The sequence below is a fragment of the Vanellus vanellus genome (genome assembly GCF_965231255.1).
Source record: "Vanellus vanellus genome assembly, chromosome: 31".
Taxonomy (NCBI): Eukaryota; Metazoa; Chordata; class Aves; order Charadriiformes; family Charadriidae; genus Vanellus; species Vanellus vanellus.
In genome coordinates this window covers 94,946-105,097 of record NC_138936.1, presented here as the reverse complement: position 1 = coordinate 105,097, position 10,152 = coordinate 94,946, and the positions used below count along the sequence as shown (strand labels likewise).

Here is a 10,152-nt window from a genome sequence, read left to right as displayed (position 1 = left end):
GGTGTCCCCGGGGGTGTCCCCCCTGACACCCCCCCCCCCCCCCCCCCCTTCCGTGTCCCCTCCCCCCCCCCCAGGCGCCTGCAGGAGGCCGAGAGCCGCAACCTGGAACTGGAAGCGAAGCTGCGGCGGCTGCAGAGCCCCCCCCCGGGGCCCGACCCCCCCCCGCACGAAGGCAAGCCCCCCCTTCCCCGTACCCCCAAACTCCCATCCCCCCGCACCCCCCAAACCCCTCAGGTCCCTCCCACGGACCCCCACCCTCCTCCAACCCCCTTTAAATGCCTTAGCTGCCCCCAACACCCCTCAGCGCCCCCCCCCCCCCCAAATCACTTGGGACCCCCCCCAAAGTCCTTTGGCAGTGCTTGGCCCCCCCCCGGCCCCCCCCCCAAGTCTTCCTGACCCCCTCCAGGGTCCCCCAAATCTCTTTACAACCCCCTCCCCCCCGCAAATCCCTGGGGTAGCACTGAAGCCCTCCCCAGGATGGGGGGGCACCCCAAAAAAAAGGGGGGGGGGGAGGACCTCGACCCCTCCCCAAAATGGGGGGGGAGGGAGGCAGAAAGAGTATTGGAAGGGGTACCCCAAAAAGTGGGGGGCATCACAATATGGTGGGAGGCAACCCAAAATGGGGGAGGCACTCCAAAACGGGGGGGGCACCCCAAAAAGGGGGGAGGGGGCAAAAAAGGGAGGGGGCACCCCAAAAAAGGGGGGGCCACCACAAAAAGAGCACTGGGAAGGGACAAAGGACCTCATCCCCTCCCTAAAAGGGGGGGGGGGGTTGCAAAAAAGGGGGGGGGGGGGTGCTCATCCTCTCCCCAAAATGGGGGAAGGGGACACCCCGGAAATGGTATTGGGGGGGGCGGTCCGGCCCTGACCACCCCCCCGCCCCACCCCCTTTCCCTTGCAGGAGGTGTGGGGCAGCCCCCCGCCATCACGGCCCCCCCCGCGGAGCCCCCGACGGACGTAAGGCGGGAAGGGGGGGGGGGGGGGCAAGATTTGGGGGGGGCGGGGAGGGGGGTGTTTTTTTAGGGGGGGGGGGGGTCGGTTTGGGGGTGCGGGGGCCGCTGACGCTCTCTGCTCTCTCCGCAGCCCGGCAGCGGGGGCCCCCCCCGGCTTTTCCGCTCCCCCCTGGGGGTGCCCCTGTCCCGGCACCTGCTGCTCTGGGCTCGGGTACGTGGCACTGTCACTGTCACCCAACCCCCCCCCCCCCCGCCACTGCCACCACCCCCCCATCCCACCCCGCCCTCCTCCTTCCACCTCCAGCCATGGCTGTCCCCACTGTCACCTCCCGGGCACGGCCACCTCCTCTGCCTGGAGGGGGGGGGGGGGGGAACACAACACATCCCACCCCCCCACCCCCCCCGCCCCGGGGCACGGCCACCAGCCCCCGGGAGGGGACAACCACAGTCATGGCTGCTACTGCCACCACCATTGGCATGGCCACCACTGGGCACGGCCACGGAGCTCTGGGGCAGTGCCACCACCCCCCGGGGGCTGTCACCTCCAGCGTTGCTGCCACCCTGGGATGTGTCACCTCCGGCACTGCCATCACCCCGGAAAGTGTCACCTCTGGCACTGCCACCTCCGGCACTGCCACCACCCTGGAAAGTGTCACCTCCAGCACTGCCACCTCTGGCGCTGTCACCTCTGGCGCTGCCACCCCCTCCCCTGGAAAGTGTCACCTCTGGCGCTGCCACCCCCCAGGCTGTGTCACCCAAGGCCCTGCCACCCCCCCCCGAGGGCAGTGTCACCTCGCTCACCACCACTTGTCACCCAATGCCACATCAAACCAGGCAGTGTGTACCCCCCCCCCTTCCCTGCACCCCCAAATCTGGGGGTCCCCAACCAGAGCGGGGGGGGAGGGGACACGTGACAGGGACAGGGACTGGCTGGATGGGCTGTGGATGGCGGTGGCCGGGAGGGGGACACACAGAGTGCCACCGCAGCGTGCCCTGACCCCCTCCCTGTCCCCAGGTCCCCCGTCCCGGTGCCACCAAGGACTGCCTGCTGCTCTGCGCCGCCGGCCTGCACCCCCCCGCCCCCCCGGGGACCCCCCCATGTGGGGGGACCCCCCCCTGAGGGGGACACCCCCCCACCCCCCCCCGAGGGGACCCAGATGGCTCACCAGCACCCCCTCTTCTTGCACTTGACCCCCCCCCCTCCCCACAACGGGGGGGGGGGTGGGGGAACACCCCCCCACTGTACATAGCCCCCCCATAACCACTAGGCACGAGGGGCCCCCCACCCCATGGGACCCCCGCGTTGGGGGTGGGGGTGGTTTCCCCGTTGCCCCCATGACTGGCGACGAGGGGCGGCGGGACCCGACACCCCCCCCCCCCCCGAAATGGGTGGGGGGCACCCCCCACCCACCCCCCGTGCCACCCTGGGGGGCCCCCCCGGGGGAGCCCCCCCCACTAGTAATTTATTTGTAGGGACGCCCCACGTTTGCACTATGTCCCCCATTATTTATACCCCCCTCCCCCAGTTTTTTGCCCCCCCCTCCCCCCCCCAGCTTTCCCCCCCTCCCCTTTTTTTTGCCCCCACCCCCCCTTTTTGCCCTCCCTCCCCCGGTTTGTTGCCCCCCCTCCCCCAGGGGAAGAGATGAGAATAAAGTGGTGTTTCTGCAACTGGTCCCTGGGGGGGGTGGGGACAGACAGACGGATGGACACACGGGGGGACGGGACACTCCTAAATGGCCCCTGGGGGGGCGTGGGGTGTGTCGTGTCCCCCCCCCAGGGGACATGGGGACAGCAGCACTGTGTCCCCGTGGGGCACTGGATGCAGCGCGCTGTCCCCACGGCTCTGCACAGCACCCAGCGTGTCCCCAAGCTGTCCCTCTGTCCCCATGTGCCACCCACTGTGTCCCCAAGCTGTCCCCATGTGCCACCCAGCCTGTCCCCAGTCTGTCCTGTGTCCCCAAGCTGTCTCCACATCCCATGTGCCACCCACTGTGTCCCCAAGCTGTCCCCATATGCCACCCAGCCTGTCCTGTGTCCCCAAGCTGTCTCCATATCCCATGTGCCACCCACTGTGTCCCCAAGCTGTCCCCATGTGCCACCCATCATGTCCCCAGTCTGTCCCTGTGTCCCCCATCATGTCCCTAGTCTGTCCTGGATCCCTGTGTGTCACCCATCATGTCCCCAGTCTGTTCCCATGTGGCACCATCGTGGCCCCAACCCATCCCTTCATCCTCATGTGCCACCACTGTGTCCCCAAATGCCAGCGTGGCCCCTGACCCGTCCCCAAGCTGTCCCTATGCAGTGCCCAGTGCAGCCTGACCTGTCCCCAGGTCCTTGCGCAGCACCCAGCATGTCCCCAAGCTGTCCCCACATCCCCATGTGCCACCCATCATGCCCCCATGTGCCACCCGCTGTGTCCCCAATCTATCCTCATTGTGTCCCCAATCTATCCTCATTGTGTCCCCGTGTGTCACCCATCACGTCCCAACATCCCCCGTGCCACCCATCGTGTCTCCAGAGTGTCCCCATCCTGTCACCAATCGTGTCACCTATCCTGTCACCAGTCTGTCCCCATCGCATTCCCCGTCCATCCCCGTGTCCCCACATCACCCACCACGTCCCCCGGCCACCCGCGTCCCCACCTGGCACCCAGCGTGTGTCCCCCCCGTCCCCGTGCAGCGCCCCTCGTCTCTGCCCCCGGTGTCCCCAACCTGTCCCCATCCCCAGAGACATCAGGGTCACCCCGAGTGTGAAAAGAGTCTCTTTAGTATAAATAAGGGCAGAGCCCGGTGGCCCCGCGGCACGGCGGGGACATAAAGTGACAAAGGCACAGGGCGCCCCGCCGGCGTGGCACCGCAGTGCCACCGCCCCGCTGGGGACAGGGGGGGGGAGGACAGCGGGTGGCCGTGGGGACAACAGGGCACCCACCCGCCCTCCCGGGAAGAGGGGGGGGGCTCAGTAGTACGGGGACGGAGCGGTGTCCTCGAGTGGTGGCACCCGCGGGGGTACATACGGGTGACGGTGACGGCTATACCACGGTGCCACTGGGAGAGCCGCCATTCTGCGAGGACAGTCCCTGCGAGGGAAGGGGACACCGGTCACCGCGGGAGGGGGGACACACACTCACACCCCGGGACCCCCCCGCTGTCCCCCCTGTCCCTCCAGGTGATGTGGCACTGTGGGGACAAAGCCCCCCTGGATGGAGGTGACAACACCCCGGGGGGGCGGGGGGCGGAGGGGACATGTGAAGGGAGAGAGGGGACACGGGAGGGGGACTGCAGGCAAAGGGACACCCCGTGTCCCCCCCCCAAACCTGCCTCTGACCCCCCCATGCTCCGAGTGGGACCCCCCGTGTCCCCCTCAGCCCCCCCAAAGCACTCTCTGACCCCCCACGTCCCCCAGAGCCCCCCCAAAGCCCCTCTCTGACACCCCATGTCCCCCCCCAGAGCCCCTCTCCGACCCCCCCGGGTGCCGATAGAACCCCCCCCTCCCCCCCCCAGCCCCCCAAAGCACTCTCTGAGCCCCCACGTCCCCCAGAGCCCCCCCAAAGCCCCTCTCTGACCTCCCCGGCTGCCAATAGGACCCCCCTGTGTCACCCACAGCCCCCCCAAAGTGCTCTCTACCCCCCCCCCCGGCTGCTGATAGGACACCCCCCCCCATCTCCCCAGCCCCCCCAAAAGCGCTCTTTTCCCCCCCCCGCCTGCTGATGGACCCCCATGTTACCCCCAAAGCCCCTCTCTGACACCCCATGTCCCCCTCAAAGCCCCTCTCTGACCCCCCCGGCTGCCGGTGGGACCCCCCACATCCCCCAAAAGTCCCTCTCTGACCCCCCTGGCTGCTGATAGGACCCCCCCCACGTCTCCACAGCCGCCCTAAAGCGCTCTCTGCCCCCCCCGCCTGCTGATGGACCCCCACATCCCCCAAAAGGCCCTCTCAGACCCCCCCGGCTGCTGATAGGACCCCCCACATCCCCCAAAAGGCCCTCTCTGACCCCCCCGGCTGCTGATAGGACCTCCCACATTCCCCAAAAATCCCTCTCTGACCCCCCCGGGTGCTGATAGGACCCCCCCCACGTCTCCCCAGCCCCCTTAAAGTGCTCTCTGCCCCCTCCCCCGCCTGCTGATGGACCCCCACATCCCCCAAAAGGCCCTCTCTGACCCCCCCGCCTGCTGATGGACCCCCACATCCCCCAAAAGGCCCTCTCTGACCCCCCTGGCTGCCAACAGGACCCCCCAATCCCCCCAAAGCCCCTCCCTGACCCCTCTGGCTGCTGATAGGACCCCCCACATCCCCCAAAAGGCCCTCTCTGACCCCCCCCGGCTGCCAACAGGACCCCCATATCCCCCAAAAGGCCCTCTCTGACCCCCCTGGCTGCCGACAGGACCCCCCAATCCCCCCAAAGCCCCTCTCTGTCCCCTCCGGCTGCTGATAGGACCCCCCCACATCCCCCAAAAGTCCCTCTCTGACCCCCCCGGGTGCTGATAGGACTCCCCCCACGTCTCCGCAGCCCCCTTAAAGTGCTCTCTGCCCCCCCCCACCTGCTGATGGACCCCCACATCCCCCAAAAGGCCCTCTCTGACCCCCCCTCCTGCTGATGGACCCCACATCCCCCAAAAGGCCCTCTCTGACCCCCCCGGCTGCCGATAGGACCCCCATATCCCCCAAAAGGCCCTCTCTGACCCCCCTGGCTGCTGATAGGACCCCCCACATGCCCCAAAAGGCCCTCTCTGACCCCCCTGGCTGCCGATAGGACCCCCATATCCCCCAAAAGGCCCTCTCTGACCCCCCTGGCTGCTGACAGGACCCCCCACATGCCCCAAAAGGCCCTCTCTGACCCCCCCGGCTGCCGATAGGACCCCCATATCCCCCAAAAGGCCCTCTCTGACCGCCCTGGCTGCCGATAGGACCCCCATATCCCCCAAAAGGCCCTCTCTGACCCCCCTGGCTGCTGACAGGACCCCCCACATGCCCCAAAAGGCCCTCTCTGACCCCCCCGGCTGCCGATAGGACCCCCATATCCCCCAAAAGGCCCTCTCTGACCCCCCTGGCTGCTGATAGGACCCCCCACATGCCCCAAAAGGCCCTCTCTGACCCCCCCGGCTGCCGATAGGACCCCCCCACATCCCCCCAGCTCCTGCAAAGCCCCTCTCCGTGCCCCCCCCCCGGCACACTCACGGCTTTGCCGGGCCGTGCCCAGGTGCAGATGAGTCCCTCCTGGCAGGCGGTGACGATGCAGTCCTCCAAGAAGAGCAGCACCGTCAGGCGCTCGTGGGCGATCTTCTTGCAGACGAGGGGCTCCAGCAGCGGCACCTCGTGAATGCGGGGGCACAGCGCCGTCCCCAGCACCTTGGCCGTATCCAGCCTCCCCCGGGACGCGGCGCCGCCAGCAGGTTTCTCCCCGCTCCGACTGATGTTGCCCAAACTGTGGTAACGTTTGTGTTCTTTTTCGGCGCCGGAGGGTCCCTTACGTTCCTGCAGCGTCAATGTGGCGAAGCGACCAACGCTGAAAGCTGGGGGGACGTCGGGCGGGGGGCCGCGAGCTGAGCCCGTCCCCGCCGGCTGCGGGAGGCTGTTGGAGCGGGAGAGCGAACGGGGCAGTCCCGGCACAGGAACGCCGGCGTCCGCCGATCCGGTGAGGGTACGGGCGCGGGAGAGGGGAGGCCGAGGGTAGAGGACGTCCTCAGTCAGGTCCCACAGGCAGAATTGGGTGTCCTGGCCGGCCGAGCCGAAGCGGTAGGTGACGGCGGGGGAGCGACGGGCGAGGGGATCGGGGGGCTCGTCCTCCTCCTCACCCCCGCTCAGCTCCGGGGGTTGGGGGCTCTGCGCCGCCCCAGTGAAGGGATCAAAGGCCACGGCGTTGACCCATGACTTGTGCCCGTGCCCTCGGGCCACCACACGCCCCTCGGCGAAGGACCAGACGGTCACCAGGTCGTCCTCTCCCCCCGTCACCACGTAACGCCCGTCGGGGCTCCAACAGACGCAGAGCAAACCCCCGAAATAACTCTTCATCATCCCCTGCAGCAGCATGGAGTCGAAGTGGAAGACGCGCAGGCAGCCGTCCTGGCTGACACAGGCCAGCGAGCGCCCGTCCGGCGAGAAGGCGAACTCGTTGAGGGCCCCTTCGCCCACCGCCCACTTGAGGAGGGGGTTGCGGGGGGTCTTGCTCTTACAGGCGAAGACGCTGAAGCCCTCACCCTGCGTCAGGAGGTTGTACTGGGGAGCGGCGGCCCCGCAGGGCTGTTCGGCGTCGTACAGGTAGAGGTGGCCGCTGGCGTGGGAGGCCAGGAAGAGCCGCTCCGTCTCCGGTAGCCATTTGACGAAGGTCACCTTCGTCTTGTCGATCAGGCGCTGCGGGAAATTGGGGAGGGGGAAAATTGGGGAGGTTAGGGGGTGGGATTGGGTCCCCCCCAGACACATCTGGGGACACAGATTGGTGGTACAGCACAGCCCCGGGGTGTTGTTGAGGGCAGAGCCCGAACTGGTACGTCCGGGGACACGGTTGGGTGACTTTTGGGGACACAAGCGACTGCTGTGGCAAACTCAGGAGCGCCACTAACAGCAATGCCAAAAATGAGACATTTGGGGACCCAAATCCATGTCACAGTGAAGCCCCGCAGTGTCACTGAGGACAAAGCCCAAACCAGCACTTCTGGGGACAGGAATGGGGACATCTGGGGACATGAGTGAGGGCTGTAGCAAAACCCCAGGATGTCACTGAGAGTAAAGCCGAAAAAGGGATATTTGGGGACCCAAATTGGTCTATTTAGGGACCCAAATCCACGTCACAGTGCAGTCCCACGGTGTCACTGAAAACAAAGCCCAAGCTGGCATGTTTGGGGACATGAACAGGGACATTTAGGGACACAAATGGGGATGTTTACAGACACGAGCAAGTGCCGTGGCCCAACCCTGGGGTGTCACTGAAGGCAGAGCCAAAAAAGGGATATTTGGGGTCCCAAATCCATGTCACGGCGCAGCCACAGGGTGTCATTGAGGACAAAAACCAAACTGGCTCATTTGAGGACATGGATAGAGACATCTGGGGACACAAGCAAGGGCCAAGGTAGAACCACAGGGCGTCAGTGAGGGCAAAGCCAGAAAAGAGATATTTAGGGACCCAAATCAGTGCATTTGGGGACGCAAATCCATGTCACAGCACAGCCCTGGGGTGTCAGTGAAGACAAAGCCCAAACCAGTGTGCTCGGGGACACAGATGGGGACATCTGGGGACAGAAATGGGGATGTTTGGAGACATGAGCAAGCGCTGTGGCCCAACCCTGGGGTGTCACTGAGGGCAGAGCCAAAAAAGGGACATTTGGGGACACAAGCGAATACCACGGCACAGCCCCAGGGTGTCACTTGAGGGCAAAGGCAGAAAAAGGACATTTGGGGACCCAAATCTGTGTCACAGCACAGCTGAGGGCGCAGCCATCGTGGGCCTCTAATGAAGCTGGCCCCTAACGACTGCCGCCGTCTCTCAGCGGAAGCCTCGCTCCTTTTCCAGAGTCTCTGAGCACCGGCGCGGGAGGGGCTCACCTCCTCGTTAAAGAGCTTGCTGGCGTCCTTCTTAACGAGGTCGAGGCACTGGACCTGCCCGGCGGAGAAGCCCACCAGGAGGGCGATGGTGTCAGCGGCGGCAGTGAACTGGTTGAAGTCATGGCAGGTCGGCTGCGTCCCCTTGTAAATGCGCTTGTCGATGGGCTTGTGCAGGTCCAGCGACTGCGGGGATGGGGATGTCACCGAGGGGGACGTCACACACAGCAGGGGATGTCACTGAGGGAGGGGGACACCCCCCACTCCCACCCCGGTGCTCAAGGGAGCGTCCTTGTCACCGTCATCCTGCCCCAACCACCACCCTGGGGCCAACCCCAGTGGCACCATAGATGGCTCCTGGGGGGCTCTGGGGTCACCATTACTGTCCCTACTGTCCCTCTCCTCATTAGTGGGAAGCTCCTGGGGGCTCTGGGGTCACTGTTACTGTCCCTGTCCCCATTAGTGGGCAGCTCCTGGGGGTTCTGGGGTCACCGTTACTGTCCCTGGCGTCCCTGTCCCCGCTGGCCTCATTAGCAGATGGATCTTGGCAGCTCTAGGGTCACTGTTCCTGGCCCCAGTGTCACCGTCCCCACTGTCCTGTTAGTGGGCAGCTCCTGGGGGCTCTGGGGTCACCATTACCAGCCCCGGTGTCCCCGTCCCCACTAGCAGAGGGGCTCTGCCATCACATTAGCACGCATCTCGTAGGGGCTCTGGGGTCACCATTACCAGCCCCAGTGTCACTGTCCCCACTCTCCCTGTTAGCAGGCAGCCCCTGGAGGCTCTAGGGTCACCATTACTGTCCCCACTGTCCCCGTCCCCATTAAGCAGATGGCTCTCGGGGGCTCTGCGGTCACTGTTCCTGTCCTCGGTGTCCCCATCCCCGCTGGACGCAGCCCCCCGGTACCGGCTCTATCACCCCTCACCAACCCCGGTATGCCCGTCACCCCCCGGCCCCCTGTCAGCCCCAGTATCCCCAGCCCTCCTTGGCTCCAGCACCCCCGTTAGCGACCGGTTCCCCCCCCCCCGTCCCGAGGCCCCGGTTCCCTCGTTACCCGTCGGCTGCCGCGACCCCCGGAGCCGGCCCCGCCGTAGAAGTAGAGCTCCCGGCCCAGGTTGAAGCAGACCCGGCTGCGCTCCGCCGGACCCCCCGGTTCCTCGGCGGGCGGCAGCGACAGCCGCACCATGGACAACCGCACCGGCGGCAGCGCGGCCGGGCCCGGGGCGGCGGCGGCGGGGCCCGGGCCGGCGGCGGGCGGGGAAGGCCCGGGGGCGGCGGCGGGGCCGGCACGGGGCCGGGGCTCGGGGCCCAGCAGCCGGTAGGAGCCCTCACGGGTGCGGAACTGACTCTTCAGCTCCAGCGGCTGCACCGGGAGCGCCGCGGGGCCCTCACCCGCCCCCGGGGCCGCCGCCGCCGCCGCCATCTTCCCGCCGGAAGGGCGTCACCCGCCGCCGGAAGCGCCCCGCCTGCGCGCCGCCGCCGCTACCATGGCAACGCGCTGAGTCACGCGTGGCCACGCCCCCCTTCCCCCGCGGAGGCACTAGGCTCCGCCCATCCCTCCCGCTGCCACTCCGAGCCCCACCCACGAGGCGCCGAAACCCCGCCCCTGCCCACCCAGGCCCCGCCCACAGAGGGGCAGCGCGCCCCCCAGCGGCCGCCCCGAACGCC

General features: G+C 67.2%; 1 protein-coding gene and 1 long non-coding RNA gene across 2 annotated transcripts; one reads left to right on the top strand and one right to left on the bottom strand.

Annotated features, from left to right (window-relative positions):
- The first annotated feature begins 69 nt into the window (after positions 1 to 69).
- LOC309682682 lies at positions 70 to 2,369 on the top strand. Its single transcript, XR_014270144.1, has 4 exons — positions 70 to 172; positions 902 to 957; positions 1,084 to 1,164; positions 1,969 to 2,369. It is a non-coding gene; the product is annotated as an uncharacterized lncRNA (long non-coding RNA).
- Positions 2,370 to 3,559: 1,190 nt separating this feature from the next.
- DMWD (DM1 locus, WD repeat containing) lies at positions 3,560 to 9,761 on the bottom strand. Its single transcript, XM_082496786.1, has 4 exons — positions 9,539 to 9,761; positions 8,490 to 8,672; positions 6,129 to 7,301; positions 3,560 to 4,029 (listed from the first exon to the last, which is right to left on the bottom strand). Exons 1-4 carry the CDS (start codon positions 9,668 to 9,670, stop codon positions 3,982 to 3,984), a joined length of 1,536 nt encoding a protein of 511 aa, XP_082352912.1. The 5' UTR covers positions 9,671 to 9,761; the 3' UTR covers positions 3,560 to 3,981.
- Between the last annotated feature and the right edge of the window lie 391 nt (positions 9,762 to 10,152).

Excerpts from the sequence above, each read along its gene's own strand:
- DMWD (XM_082496786.1), bottom strand. The coding sequence starts at position 9,670 with ATGGTGCGGCTGTCGCTGCCGCCCGCCGAGGAACCGGGGGGTCCGGCG. Across the intron at positions 8,673-9,538 it reads GGGGTCGCGGCAGCCGACGG|TCGCTGGACCTGCACAAGCC; the intron begins GTAACGAGGGAA and ends CCATCCCCGCAG. Across the intron at positions 7,302-8,489 it reads GCAAGCTCTTTAACGAGGAG|CGCCTGATCGACAAGACGAA; the intron begins GTGAGCCCCTCC and ends AATTTCCCGCAG.